The sequence below is a fragment of the Myzus persicae genome, unplaced genomic scaffold, assembly GCF_001856785.1.
Source record: "Myzus persicae strain clone G006 unplaced genomic scaffold, MPER_G0061.0, whole genome shotgun sequence".
NCBI lineage: Eukaryota > Metazoa > Arthropoda > Insecta > Hemiptera > Aphididae > Myzus > Myzus persicae.
The window spans coordinates 187,342-203,497 of record NW_019101980.1 but is presented as its reverse complement, the minus strand read 5'-3'; the positions used below and the strand labels follow the sequence as shown (position 1 = coordinate 203,497).

General features: G+C 32.7%; 1 protein-coding gene and 1 pseudogene across 4 annotated transcripts in view; both read right to left on the bottom strand.

The window, feature by feature from the left end:
• LOC111030881 (proton-coupled amino acid transporter-like protein CG1139) overlaps window positions 1-14,269 on the bottom strand; it is a 41,924-nt gene extending 27,655 nt beyond the window's left edge. For 2 of the 4 annotated variants that reach the window (XM_022310590.1, XM_022310587.1), the window contains exons 1-2: window positions 4,245-4,398; window positions 3,969-4,046 (exon numbers count right to left, since the gene is read on the bottom strand). In XM_022310590.1, the coding sequence (XP_022166282.1) occupies window positions 3,969-4,015 (47 nt within the window). In that variant the 5' untranslated portion in view covers window positions 4,016-4,046; window positions 4,245-4,398. Of the gene's footprint in view, window positions 1-3,968; window positions 4,047-4,244; window positions 4,400-14,171 lie in introns of those variants that run through there. The other 2 variants (XM_022310588.1, XM_022310589.1) reach the window with 2 other exon arrangements.
• LOC111030883 lies at window positions 7,605-8,328 on the bottom strand (annotated as a pseudogene).
• Window positions 14,270-16,156: the final 1,887 nt, after the last annotated feature.

The window sequence follows — 16,156 nt, the reverse complement described above, 5'->3', positions numbered from 1 at the left end:
TCGCATTTAATTGAACTTCGACATTATCTAATATTCCAATGTAAAAAGATAATTAATTAATAATTAATTCGTTGGTACTAATATACTATCTTTAAAATTGAAGTACATAAAAGAGTTATGTCTACATAGACATAACAAGGCTATTACTGTACCTACTACCTACAGTAAAAATAAACTGTAAATCGACGGACGTTTTACTACTGTTTATATTATATTAAATCGAAGTTCGAATACATTATTTTCAAATGAATGTGTGGGCAAGAAAATTAGTTCAGTCAAAATAATATCAGTAACCTAAAATGGGATATAATTTTTAAATTATAACCGTATTTTTATTACTAAAATTAAAATGTACGATATTTAACTTATATTCGCTTAAATATTATCACTGAAGTGCGGCTACTTTTCTAATAAATTGTTTATTTTTTTACGCAAACCACGTTTACCCGTTTATTAATTTAATACCGCTACGTACCCATCATTATGTACCTATTACCTATAAATCTATTTGTTATGGCATAACAAATACAACGATGGAGCTGTATAATTTTATGTATAAACAAATTTGCGTCTTGTTATACGTATTTAATATTTATACACAAAAAGTAAAAATAACTGTAAATATTTAATATGGAAATGTATTAAATAAAATCTGAATTTTCGGATATCTCCGCTGTTATATAACAATGCGCAATTATAAGCTAATAACTATATTATAATATACCCGAGATTTAATAACTGATGGTTTTAATATGTGTCTAATTTGATTAATAAAATAAAAATATCAGCGTAAAGGGTATAACAATCAAGTATAATAATAAATTGATATATTCATATCAAAATTAATATCTGTGATGTCCCGTTAAGCAATCATTGACATATTATATGTCTATGTACTCAACCATTCTATGTCTGATGGTAACAATCCGAACCTAAATTCAATGACCCGTATCCATATTTTTTATTCTAAAAGTACACGACAACGAAAATAGCTACAATCGATTGAAATAATGAAAACGAAAACAAAATCGTGAGAAAATCGTGAACGATATGGAGATAAGACTTTCGAACGCCAGTGTCATGATTCCATTGAAGATGAGAATTTCTGCGATATACTAGTATAAAGCATGGTAGCATGAGCGCCCCATGGTCCATCCTATGGTGTGCGGAAATGAATGAAGCAATACGTAATATTAATATCTTTATTAAAAAGTAAAAAGATAAAATAAATTATAAGCAAGCGCCCCGTGAAAAGTATGCGTTCTAACATACTTAGTTTCCCGATGAAAGTATAAACCGCTTTTGGATAGATAAATCACGAAACGCGTCCACACCGAGGTGGCAGGTAGCACATTTTAATTTTGCAACGCATTCTTCTGACGAAAAAATTGCAAACTGATTTTGAACGTTCCTTGTTGCAACTCGCGAGAAACAATAAAAATATGTGTTTTATCTTCGCTTGTTTCGAGTTTGGATTTTTAAGGGGTAAAAGTATCAAATGTAAAATAACAAGACCACGTGTTGCAATAATTATAAAGTGCAGACGAATAACGATGTTGCAAGAAACTGAGCAACATGGTATATTGGTATTGTCGCTTCTTGAATTTTATCTCAAAGGTTTTGGTTTGGTGTGAACTTCACAATAGTAATACGTCGCAGAAAATTGCAATTTACCGCGTTGGTTTAAGTTTTCCGAAAATTTCGATTTTTGCTCCCTCCGAAGAACGACTTTCAGACAATATGAAAATACAATTTACGCGAGCCGGTGAGCAACGTTTCATCGACCAGAACCACACATGTCGCGTACGAAACACGATTACCGGTTTTTTCATCGAAACTCATTGTTTTTGTGTGCAGATTATCAGTTTTTAACACATCTAGCTCAGCGCTACCATCTCGTCTAGACGTACATTAAAAAAAACGGATTATCCGTCCGACTAACCGCAACAGACATCGTTTTACAAAAAGCAAACACGGTTAACGGATAGCGTGGGCCCTAACCAAACAAATTCGTCTGGACCGAAACTGTTTCGTTGGCAGACGTTGGAAATGAAAAAAACCGCCACACCTAAAACGTAAGAAACAGTCGGTGAAGATAAACTGCTTGATTGCAAAATCGAGTAGAGAACTCAATATCGTGAAACCGTAGTACACGACGTCACGGCAATACGGTATCATGTCAGTTATTATTAATTAATAATTATTATATTGCGTCGACGGCTAAATAATATTGTGTTTCGAACAAACGGCAAAAACTATTACACTGCCATCCGACAAAACCCCAGGGTACGGTATCCGGTTACTGGCTTGGACGTTTCGCAACTATTTTATAGGAAATACACCGACACTATAGTTGCAAAGGGTCGACGCCAAAATAAGCTAACCAATTACGAATAACACAGTAATCGATAGGCATTGAGATCTCGTACGAACGTACCCAATTAACGCGGCGATTCGAATAGTTTATGTATGATCACTACCTGGTACAAAGTTTAATGATATTATAAAAATAGGAAATATAATTATAATTATCAACACTATTCTCTTTAATCACAACAAACAATATTAATATAGATTTTGAAGAGCGAACAAGAACAGATTAGTAACAACTAATGTGTACGTTAATCGTATTTACGCAAACGTTCACAATAATAATACAAAAACAACTATTTTTCACCTAGCCACGTGGTTTAACAATAATCTGCTCCAAAATCGGGCCGACACCGCACCGAAATATTAATGCGTTCAACATATAATACTCGACTGAAAATAAAAACGAATATTATTTCGGTGAAAATTTTGCGATTTGACCGCTAAGCACAATATTCGTCATTCGAATATTCATCGTCAGCATTTTGTTTCTGTAGCGCACACACGAAATGATAAAATTAAAATGTAATATATACAGTCATACAGACGTCACGACGTCCGTGCATTGAATTATTATTGTTCTCATTCTCGTCGTATAAATGCATAATAATATATTATTAGCTAAAACCCATTAGCAAGTATAATGCAACTGCCGAATAGCACAGTGCCCAGGTGCACACCAAACGATCGTTGACTTCGATTTCACCCATTCGGTTTTAATAATATGGTAAGTGCGCAAAAATTTATCGAGAATTTTTTTAAGTTTTCCGTCACTTTTCGACCGACAACATAATATTATTATTAATATCGTTCAATCCTAAGGTCGGGCAGATCCTTTCCCAGTGCCGTCGAGTAAAAAAAAATACATCGTACCGGTATAGTTGGTACGGCCGTACGGCGGTTGTCTGTAATGTTCCATTCGAATTTTCTCGTGCACGAGTGGATTAGAGCCTATACAAGCGCGTCTTCAAAAACTGTTCGATACACCCGAACCGTGGCGGCTGCTACCAGCTGCCCACCCGCCCCCGTCGCCGGACTACTACCGGTGGAATTTTACCCAAAACTGGTTTTCCAGGTAGGCACAAGTGATCCGTAGGCCGTGTTTTTGTTTTGGTGCGCCCACATTTTTGAAACACACACACACACACACAATACGTGCGTGGTAAGAACGTAAACAACATTTTCTTCGTTTTATATCGATTTGTGTGCACCCCGCAGCGCGGAGGCGAAGAAATACCTCTGAAAACGAGTGAATTCCGAACGAACACGACGACGATTTCGATTTGCTTTGACAATACTCGAGGCGAGTGTCCTGCAAAACATTCCAAATTCGGTAGCCAACTCGCAAGACCAAGAAATAATAGTCACACGGTGTGCACCCGAGAGCGCAGTTGTAGACGACAACACATTATAATATACAATATCTAACCCTCTTTAGCCACACCCTCGGCGGCCGGTTCGGTTAACGGCCAAAAAAAAAAAACCGCGTTAACACGCCGGGTTTGTAGAAAATCGAAAATACCCAACATCGTAACCTTAAACAGATACCGTTATTACGGGGAGGTGTGCAATATTAATATTATTGTCGTTGTACTCACGTGTCGGACGGGGGTCCGATGCCAGTCAGCGACAGCGATTCAGACATGTCGAAATCGCGATGGTTCCTGTGGGTGTACCTGAAAAACAAAACGCAGGACGCGGTGGTCGATTAAAAAGGACTCGTGCCGGTGGTCGAAATAGTAGTACGAAAAAAGACACGTGAACTACGACCACGACAACAACATCGTGTAATGCGTGCAATGATAATACTATTACGATATCGTACGACGACAATACTAAAAAGCGTGCATCACCGAAGTGTTGCGGTGTCTCACCTTTGGAAATTTTGGCGGCAAAACGATTGGACGGACGGCGACGACGACAAACGATGAGGGCAAGACCGACGTCGGACGTGCGCGCGCGACGGATGACCGAAATGTCAATAACTGTTCGCCGGCGGACCGCAACTACTGAACGCGTATGGTAGCCTGCGACGGCGGCGGCACTCGTCCCGGTCTCGTGTCGAGCATGCGCCCCACTATCGCGCACCGGCGCGGCGGCGACCGTGATCGATATTATTATTATTATTATTATTATTATTATTATTATTATTATTATTATTATTATTATTATTATTATTATTATTATTATTATTATTGTTGTTGTACGATCGTGGGGTGGCGGGAAACGGAATAGTTTCCATTCATTGGACCGTCACACGTACAGTCGTGAATCTGGAACGCATTAGTGGGTTAAAACGCAGCCCCGTGATATTATCATGGAAATGAACCATGTCGTTGTCGACGTCTGCGAAAATATCGTGTCCCGAAAACCTACCCGTCTAGGGTGGGTTTACGCGGGAAAGACGTGCTCGTATATCGTTGTTTTGATCATCGTTATCGTTATTACGTCGATACGTTAAATTATTATTACATTGTATCGTCTTTTGCCGTCAAAACTCGACTTTTCCGTTTCTCGGTCACGACGACGAACTCGGAACATCGCGTATTATAAAGATATATTCATGCCCCCCACCCCTTTCGAGCACTTGCTTTTCTATTAAACTTGCCCCGTGCTTCCCGAATCGGATGCATATTATTCAGAGACCGAATTCGGGGCTCTTATAGAAAGCTGGACAGGACTTGCTTTCCGTTCAACAGCCTGTGGTGGGCCCACAATCCTCATATATATACGTATGTATAATAACTAGATAGCCTATCTTAATATTACGGCGTTGGGCATCATAATTCGATAATGTTGTTGTTAACGGAGTCGGCTGAGGCGGCTATATAGTTATAATCAGGGGTTGGAAGTTGTATGAGCTAAAAAAGGTAAAATATGCTCGAACAAATTGCAAAATATGCATTAAAAATGTTAAATATTCAAAAATATTATTCCGAATTCCAAAAATTAAATACATCAGATGTTGTTTGCAAATTAATCATATACACAAAAATTATTTATAACTAAAAAAAAAGTATAACTGGTTGGCATTTTGACATCTTATATTGAGCTGAAAATAAAATTAGTAATATTTTTTCAGTATTTTTTAAATTACGAAAAAAATACATGTTTTCTAATACCTGTTAAGTTATTGCATTGAACCACCAATATTTTCTTAAGATTTTCTTTTTCAAATGAACGACGATTATTCGATAGAAGATTTTTATATCGAGAAAACGATCTTTCAACGTTAGTTGAAACTTGAAGTCATCGGGGCATATTTATAAAATTGACCATGGCGATGACAATATATACGTTCGTTGGTCATTTTGAGTTTTATATTCAATATTAGTTGAAATATACAGGTTAAGAAAGAAAAAAATCAATTTTTTTTAGAGAAATATGAAATATGCATAATATGTGTATAAAATCAATGAAATATGCACTTTTTAGCTAAAATTGGTAAAATATGCAAAATATGCATTTTCAATTTTCAATTTTTTAACTTGCAATTGTATATTTCAAATTTCTAGCTAGGTCTGCTATAAATTGAGATCATACAGAACAATATGCAATTCCTACAACTTCCGAGCCCTAGTTATAATATATATCCGTGAGTGGGCCTGACATTTAAGACCTAAATGGATGTTTTCTATGATATTATTATCACTGAATGGATAAAGCTTATTACTTTGTTCTTCTAAGATTTGATCATAGATCAACAATTAAATTATTTTATTTTATTTAATCCATGATCTTATGTTCGGACCACTCGGGATACCTTCTTTTAAATCCGTCTCTAACGGTGTATCTATATTATTATTATTATTTTTGAGAATTTAAAATAATATTCCGAGTTTACGTCGAATTCTATAATAAAACTCGTTGTTCCTCGAAATCTACTTTTGAGTATATTATCACTGGCACAGCGGCGGCGGACATTTTACGCGCGGTTTTGCCCGCCTTGCACCAGACGTATATTAATAATGACAACCATACAATAATTTGCACTGTGCGTCGTCGTGGAAATAGAATTCCAGACGTCTGTTGTATAACGTCTTATAGCTGGTTACCTCTGTTTGGAAAAAAAAACCGAACACCAGACGTCGTCGGCGGCGACGTTTGGAATGCGTATTATAGGGGTACGATATTGTGTGCCTAGGCGATGGACGAGGCGGTGGTGGAGGTGGGTTACAGTGCTCACAATCGTGAGATGTATTCATCATAGAAATAATATTATAAAAGAGAGAGAGTAAAAAATAAAACACACTTCGTTATAGCGTATTATTATTATTAAATAGAAGAAACGCGCCGTATTGTCCTGCACTATAATAATAATAATAATAATAATAATAATAATAATAATAATAATAATAATAATAATAATAATAATAATAATAATAATATAATATCGTGTGCTACCCAGTCCCGAGAATATGATGGCCAACCGTACAGATTAGTGTTGTACTAACTGCATAGAGCACAATATTCTATAGTTATCGTCAAGATTCGTAGAACACAGCACACACGATTTTCCGAATCGCCTTTTCGTTGTCGTCGTCGTTTTCAGTCCAGACAGTCAGTTTTTGAATAATATTTTTAAATCACCGACCTGTCGGGACCAACGTCATTAATCATGCACCTACAACCTACGTATCGACAACGACGTATCGTAGTGAAAAATAATAAGTTATGGCTTATGATTTGGCCAATGATTGTAATTTTTATTTTTAACCATAAATAATTTAGATTGCGATTTCTAAGTATTGTCAAACATAACAATACAATAGTGCAAGATACTCATTAGTAATATTTAAAAAAAAAAAATGTATAGAAATATCCAATGAGGTACATATTTTGTCAATAAAAACTAAAATTTAAAAAACAATAACGCCAACCACGAGTGTTGATAACGGTAGACGGAAAAAAAACCAAAAAATAAAACCAAAGGAAAAAAAGACCACGGAAAAAAACCAAAAGAAAAAAAAACCATGAAAATAAAAACCAAATTTTTATATTTTGCTATATTATGTCATATTTCATTAGAAATAAGTTTTAATTTTCTAATTAAAAATTTCGATCAATAATCCAACTGCCCAGGTATCAGAGGTGGCTTGTAAGCACCTTTTACCGGGGCATTATTTTAAATTTTCAATCCAGTCAAATAAAGTAAAAATAATAATAAAAAAATCGTTATCGATATCTTATTGTATAAGAGATGGCAGTTAAAAAGTTTTCAATATCGCGTATACCATTATCATAATTGATCTTCACATAATTTTTTTTAATTGGATTCGTATTTTTTTTGTACACAGTTTTTTTTCTTTTCTGTTGTGATACTCCTAGTTGAATTTGGGTTAGTTTTGTTTCATCAGCTGCCACTTCTAACCTTATTTTAGCTATAATAGTCCAAATTATTGGATGTGTTTGTCCTACTAATTTACTAAACCTTTTATTCCATCATTCCGTCAAATTGTTTGTACTTTATTCATCATTTAAAGTTAAGTCGTGAACGTTCCATAAATTTGGTGGAAAAATAGGTGGACAATTTCTTCTTAATACTATTCTGTTATTTTAATTTCTAATTTGCCTGTATTTTCCATTATCGTATGTTGTATCGAAATAATTTAATAACGTTTCAGCCTCCTCAGGAACAATGTTTTTTAAATATGCCATACCATATTTAACATCTTCAACTGGTAAAAATGCCAAACCATCAATTTTTCCACAAAATTCGATTAAGTTTTGATTTTCTCTGTATTGTGTCTGTATGGTAAAAACAACCCTGAATATGTATATGTTGTCCGAGAACATATTCTGTGATAGCTGTGATAATTGCACGTTCAAAATCAACATGTACTACCACAGGATCAGGGAATAAATTTTGTTTTTCGCATTTTTTTAAAATATTTTTTCCCTCGTGTTTGATAACGAACATAATATGGCCTTTGAATGTTATTTTGTCATTACCTTAATTTGACGTAATTATTTCCATAATTAAACAAAAGAAAAACTTGAAAAACTTGAAAACTTGAAAACCCCCTTTAAACACGATAATTCAGTTCGATTGCCAATGTTATGCTACACTGTGTAACAACTAAATAATATTTATAATAATTAGCCACTAGGTAATACCTGCAATAAAATGATGCACGTGTGCCTGTATTTTCTTAGCAGTCTAAATAACTCAAACAACTCGTAGTTCCGATTTGGTATCCATAAGATATTATATACAATAATGTAATGTGATGTAGGTACCTTTTTTATCTTAATGGTAGTTCTATGCCTCAATAGCCTCATGGCTATATGCTTATACACATATTATAGCCATATTATGTAGGTACAATGATATAAGATATAAATTGACTAAATTTTTCCAACCCGGAAATACTACTCCCAAAACATAGTATAACATAGTTAAGAGGATGTCACTCCCGCATGTGTTGTCTCCGTCTTACAAATGTACAACATAGCAAAAACTGTTTTGCACGGGACAACTTTTCTCGCACCATATTTGTTGTAGAAATACCTATATATATTATTTTTAATCATTCAAAATGCACAAATTAGGTAACGATAGTCAGTGGCGTATATAGAAATAATTTATAACTTATAATTTATAATAGTACCTAATAAAATATATACCCAGGATATACGCCACTGACAATAGTATTCAACTGATAGAATACATGGGCAATTGGATTATTGATCAACATTTTTAATTAGAAAATTAAAACTTATGTCTAATGAAATATGACATAATATACCTAGTAAAATATAAATATTTGGTTTTTATTTTCATGGTTTTTTTTTCTTTTATTTTTTTTCCGTGGTCTTTTTTTCCTTTGGCTTTTTATTTTTTGGTTTTTATTTTTTGGTTTTTTTTCCGTGATTCGTTGAAAACCAATAGGAGTACGAACAACGTTTAAAAAATTATATTCTGTCTGATAATACTCAATTCTATAAATAATAGAAAACAATGATGCCAAATGTGTAAACCTTAAGAGACGCTATTGATTACTTCAAGATCGCGTGAATTGTTTCAAAGTCGTGGTTATACCGGTACACGAGTAATCGTAAAAATTTAAATACTCGCGGCGTGCGTCGAATAATTTTTTTTTTTTAATTATTGACCATCGGATAAATAGAGACAAGGCTTGGTAGATCTGGGACAATTAGTTTGTTATTATTATTAATAATACTCCTATTAATATCATTCCATCATCGTTTAATTTACCTAATGAATTCAACCGGAGTTTTTCAATTGCACAAAGCTAATTTAATTCGTATTTCTTATTAAACGTATCTTTTTAAACGTGTTTTTCGACTGAGGGCAACGTCCTTATAACGTTCTGAGCATAATAAGATTATACTTTTTTTTATACATATAAGATATTATTGCCAATACAAATGTGGCACATATATAATATACATTTTAACGACTCGTGTTCTATTTTTTAATTATATATTTTGAAGATTTTTTTTCAGATTTGTCAGTTTAGTCTTGAGTATTTCTCTGGTCCGACGGCTTTATAAACAGCTTAAACATTCGTTTAACATTAAAGCACAGCTCACATTGTGCGTACAATGTTGACTACCGCCCCACGAACGTGTCGAAACTTGGAACTAGGTTTATTTGGTCGATCTAAATTCGAAAGCGGAGATGGACCGTAACATTCTAAAAACTAATGTTTTAAGCTGAGCTAATTTATCACGAGTGCGCCCGACCGAACATCGTTCACTGCAGTCGAAACACAATAATAACAAAAATGTCGACTAACGATTTGAAAGATTTAAAAAAAAATTGTTAATCATAGGACACAGCTGCTAGATGCTGATAACCTTTGGGGTCATACCTTATAAATTATATAAGAACTTTGTTATTTTTTTCTGAAGTAAATATAACAGCACAATAATTTCTAGACTCGATATTAACTTGACAGTCAGGTACAGACGGTATAAAATTATATTTTATTGCCGTAGACAAAGAGTTGAAACCTTTAATGAGATTATAAACGTAATTTCAAATTCGTCTGTGAAATAATAATAACATTAAATAATTAAATCTACCTGCAGTCTGCTAATAAACGATACGTAATAATTTTACGAAATTCAACCTTAGGCTAGTTTATCACAAAAAGTTAAAAATTGTAAATAAAAATAATACTCTATTTAGGTAGTGGTTTCACTAAATTTCCACGTCGTGTAAAAATGTACATTAATCGAAGTGGAAAAAATATCTTTCCATCCGTTCACCAACATAATAATATATTAACATTAATTATCGTCGTGTGTGTGTACTCAATTATATGAACTATTGGGAAGGTGAATAATAATTCATTGGCAAAGTCAAATAAGTAACCGAATCATAAATATTATATAGTTTTTTAGAAAGCGAAAGCGAACGCAGTCCATCACAAATACAAGAATATGAAAACCATCGTAATTATTGTTTTTGTTTTCAAAAAAAAAAATAACAGTTGAGGAAAAAAGGAACATAATATTATATTAATATCAGTATAGTCAATAGGCATGTACTGTTTTTTGAACGGTCGTGTTGAACACAAACAATACACAAACGACCGGGCTCCGACCAGTCCGACCTAAATAATTATATTATTATTACAAAGTACCAACACATCACACGTCACAGACACAATACGAGATCTGTCGTTCCAGTAAAACGAGCAGAGAGACACGCCTACGCGTCGTGGTCGCGCGACCAGAGCGGGTTTTAAATTTAAACTTGTCTCGGACGGTACGAAAATAATCACTCAGTGTCAGACGACGCAGCCCACAGGTAGGTATGTCTAATGGCCAGATGTTATAGTGTAAATAATAATATTATAATGCAGAACACCAGAAAACGTACTGCAATCGTCATCATATACGTGCACAGGTTTATTATATACTGCATGGGTGCTCAAATGTTGTTGACGTACAAATTTGGAAAATGTTTGGGAGGTGAAGTCCTTAAAGCTCCCCCCGTATTTGAGGCTATGGCAGTCGTAAATGTTACGAGGCTTCACTTTTGGTCGATTTTATCAGTGTTTTTACCGGAAAAACAATTCCATGAAATTCGTGATATTATTGTTCGAAGTCAATCGAAGATCAATAGCTCTTAATATATTAATCACATATCAAAAGAATAAAAACATGGTTAAAATTTTAGTCAAATTTGTTATTATCTGTTAATAATATACGTTTTAAATTTTAGAAAAATTTTGTTACTACACTCATTTAGTAGAGCCAATCATGGAACCATGGGTGGCTAGCCCCCCTCTCAAAGATATATTAGTGCCTACTACTTGACATTACAATTAATTATAAACACTATTAACACTGAATTAATCACCATATAGTCAATAGATCCGTGCCTGAGTTCAACTTCTTTTTAAACGAGCACTCATGACATAGTGTTCAAGCCTCGACTAATTATTATCAATTACTATATTATCCCGCATTGACAACTTTTCCCCAATCACCCGTCATCGAACATAATATTTTGATCCCCATCCAATGGTTATATAATCACGGTTATAAAATATAGGATTGCTGTTAATATTTAAATTAAATAACAACGGAAAAAAACACAATAGATGGATTATTCAAAACTAATTTAATAATATGCTTTCTATGAAATAAAATGAATATTAGATTGTCTACATTGTTGAAAAATAGGTAACCTTTGAAAGATTAATACAATTTGTATTTATATAGCAACCAAGAACTCGAAGAAATATATAATACCATGCCAGTACAACTGAATACCTGAGGACTGAGAGTAACAACACTAATGCACCTCCAATAAATACAATTTTTCAGAAGACAGTTAACAATGTTTTAAAAATTATCAAAAAATACATTTGGATCCAACTTTAATTCAGATAAATAGTAACCAGTGAAGATATTGTTGAATTAAAACTTTATATGATCTCAAAACCAAAAAATAAAAAATTGGAGATGTCATGATGTTTTTGCCCTAAAATAAAAACTAGAAACCTCCATTCTTATAACATCTCCATTTAAATGATATCTCTGTAGGTATTTAACAATCGAAGATGTTATGCTAATTCGTTAGTTCTGTTAATTAATATCGGGTTTAACTTTTAGACTTAGTGCATATTATTATCTACTTATCAATAGTCTATACGCTATATGGAAGCACTTTTCGGGGATTTTGGCATTCGTCCCGTGGAACGCTTTATGTCTAATTTTAACGGTAAAACTATTTAAGTTGTGCACATATAATACATCCATAGGCCATATTGGCTATACATTTATTATGCGAAGATACAAGTCTCGGTCGCTAGCTGTGTATCGGTCAGCATTGAATCCGTCCAATAAAAGCTTCAGAAATTTACTCAATACGAATACAGCATCAACGGTTTCAAATCTATCACAAATTTATTATATCGGTGCTACGGGTAATGCTATTATATTACCATAGTACCATTTAAAATAAATTGCAACAAAAACTACCAATGTACATAATATACTTCGCTAATCGCTGCGTACTTATATAGGTAACACAGAAATGACAGCATAAATGGTATAATAGCATAATAAATGTACAGACAGACAGGCGCGGATCTAGAACGTATTTACGGGGGGGGGGGCATCTTAAATAAAATTTCAGCCTATAAGTCTGATAAAAATGCAAGTAATGCAAGTCCATTTAAGCGTGAGTCTACGGGGGGGGGGGGGCATGGCCCCTTGGCCCCCCCTTGGATCCGCGCCTGCAGACAGATAGGTATGTTTTGTTAAGAGCTGATAAATTATTTAAGTCTTAACAGAATCTATAAGTAGGGTTATGCACTGGCCACTGGTATATACGACAAATCTGTTGACAGTTTTAAACATTGAAAGATGCCACAGCCTGCGGGAAGTATTTTATGTACGATGGAATATCTTATGTTTTCGACACTTAGTAAATAAACTAATATCTATAGACTATAATGAAAATGTTGAAATCATACCTATTACATCAAATTCATAAAAAGCGGGGGAAACTTCGCTCTGCTGTAGGTAGCGTACATTTGGCGTAATGTGTACCTGCCTCGTATAATTGAGTAAGTAGCTGCAGTAATGTGTATATTAAATTTGAGTTCAATAATTTATCATTACAAATATTTGCATAATATTAAAAACGATTCTGAGCAAAGGCGGCCTGTCAGCCTAAATGACTAGTATATTTTATGATATATTTATGCTAATAATTAAATATATTGATTTTACTATATTAGTAATACGGAAAGTTGAATAATTTATTTTAAAAACATCGCATTTGAAAATGTTGTTAATTTGTCTAATAACATACGTTAAAAATGTCTGCAAGTTTCTCCACGGGTGAAATTTTTGAATTACAACAAAATAACCAAAATTGTAATTATATTCTTCATTTAAACCTTTAAATATCTAATTCCGCGAGTAAACATTTGAAATTCAAATGTCTACCTATATTAAAATTCTAATATATTTTTTAAATTTTTTAAAAATGCATTATGAACTATTTACGAGGAACCTTTGTATTAAATTTTCGAGAATTTGGACAGATGTTTATCGAATTTTATAGAAAAAGTTTTTTTCGTGTTCAGCCGCACACAAATAAATACACGTCGTTGACCATTGTAAATCTAAATGATGAAAATAATAATATTTTTTATATTAACTGGTAATTTTACTATTTTACTTTTCACAATTTATATGTCAAAATTATAATTTTTTCTGATATGCCATAGTAAATATTATAAGCTCTTAATACTTTCATAATTTTTTTTTTCAGTGTTATAATATATTATGATACTCATTACACGTACCTGAGTACCTCCACGGATTCACGGTCTATGGATACGTCGTCTGTGCATGTCGCATGAATTAAATAATATTGAGATTTGAGGAGGACCCGTGGCAGCAGTTATAAACTTATAAACAGTAACCAATTGCAGTAATCGAGCAGCTGACAATCGTAATGAAAATTGGCGCAATTATAAAATTCACATTTATTCTTATCAATGTTTAAAATGTATACTTCATTAAAATTAAAATAAGTGTCTATTATTCAATTATCAGAATTATAATATCTAAAATTACAAACTTCGTGGCTGTTGCTAGTATATATGATAAAGCAAGTGGTTCAATATACTCTAAAACGTTTGTCGGATGATTTCAATTTTTAAGTCACTCAATTGGAAAAAAGTCAGTTAGCCGTTAAGTACTGATGAAAATCAAGTTGTGTAATATTTGTTTGTTTTAATATAAAAATACTAAACAAATAGTATTACAAAGAGTGTCACAACTGTTCGACACAACTGCAACGATAAATATTATTATTACAGGTACAATATCGGTAGGTACCTAGATACATCGGCTCATCATAACACGTTATTATTAATTACTATTGGGGATTATAAGTTATACATTGTTCTTATACTCTCTATTTATAGCACACTACGTTTTATACTATAATAATTATTTTGAAAACAAAACTTTAAAAAGAAAATTTTTGCATATTTGGTAAATTTTTTTTTAAAAAGTCCATATTTATTATTAATTTACTTTTATATATTTGTCTGTATGCATATTTAATATTTTCTAAAAACAATTTTTCTTTTATTACCTATTTTAAGTTTAATTATTTAACTTAAGTATTTTCTTTTTCTAATGATTTGTACGAAGTAGCAAACACCAAATTTTCCTCTGTAACAAACCTTTTTGATAATCTGCCATGTATTTTATTGTTATGGCTGACCGAAAGACAAAGAATTGTTATTTTTGTTGAACCAGTTTTCAGCCACATTTCATTAATATCATTATTGTTCTTAAAATTAATTAATATTTAATAATAATCAATAGTTAATTAAAATAATAATAATGTTAATATATAAGTACGCTAAATAATTGATAAGTATTTTTTTTTTGCATATTTAATAATTTTTATATTTAACATTTTTGTTTGCATATTTTGGATTTTTTTACATGCATATTTGCATGCATGTCTTATCAGTTTTAATTACTATAAACACTTCCGAGCTCTAATTTGTTTCTATACAAATCACGTCACCACGATATAATAGTTTAGTATTTCAGTCACGTATGGATAGCGTATAAATGTCGGTTAATTTGCACTTATTACACAATAATATAATGTCAAACCACGTTGATTTGATCTAATAGATTTTAAAACATTGATTTTTCGTATCTTGTTTTTGTGGCAACTAGTCGTTTTGCGTTAGCGGTAATATTATTTATTAACATTTAATGGAAATAAGTTAATAACGTTGAACATTTTTGATAAAACTCTACTAATAATTAACGCTATTATTATAAATTTATGTAGTCATGAGGTAGAGTTTACTGTGGTAGGTACAGCTCAAATATTTTAAACGAGTACCAAAAATCGACATCACAGTTCAAGTGCTGAAAGTTCAACGACACTATAATCTGCCTTTAAACGTCTGTATGATACATATTCTCTTTATAGGTCCCAATTATAGAATATGCTTCCATAATAATTATAAAAACAATCATGACCGAGGTTATTGGAATGCAATTTCAACGCGTACTCTATTGCTCCATGTATGTTTCAATCATAACTTAAATATAGGCTTTAGTGTCATATGAGCTATGTGTATGATGGCAGATATCGTATATAAAATATTGAGCTTTTCGAACTTATCATCTTTCGAATCGATGAAGAATTACAGTTTGTAATTTGTATGATTCTTAACACAAATTATACTAATAACGGGAGACGATTCAATTTTTTTAGGCCGTACCTATATATAAGACTTTTAAGTTAAAT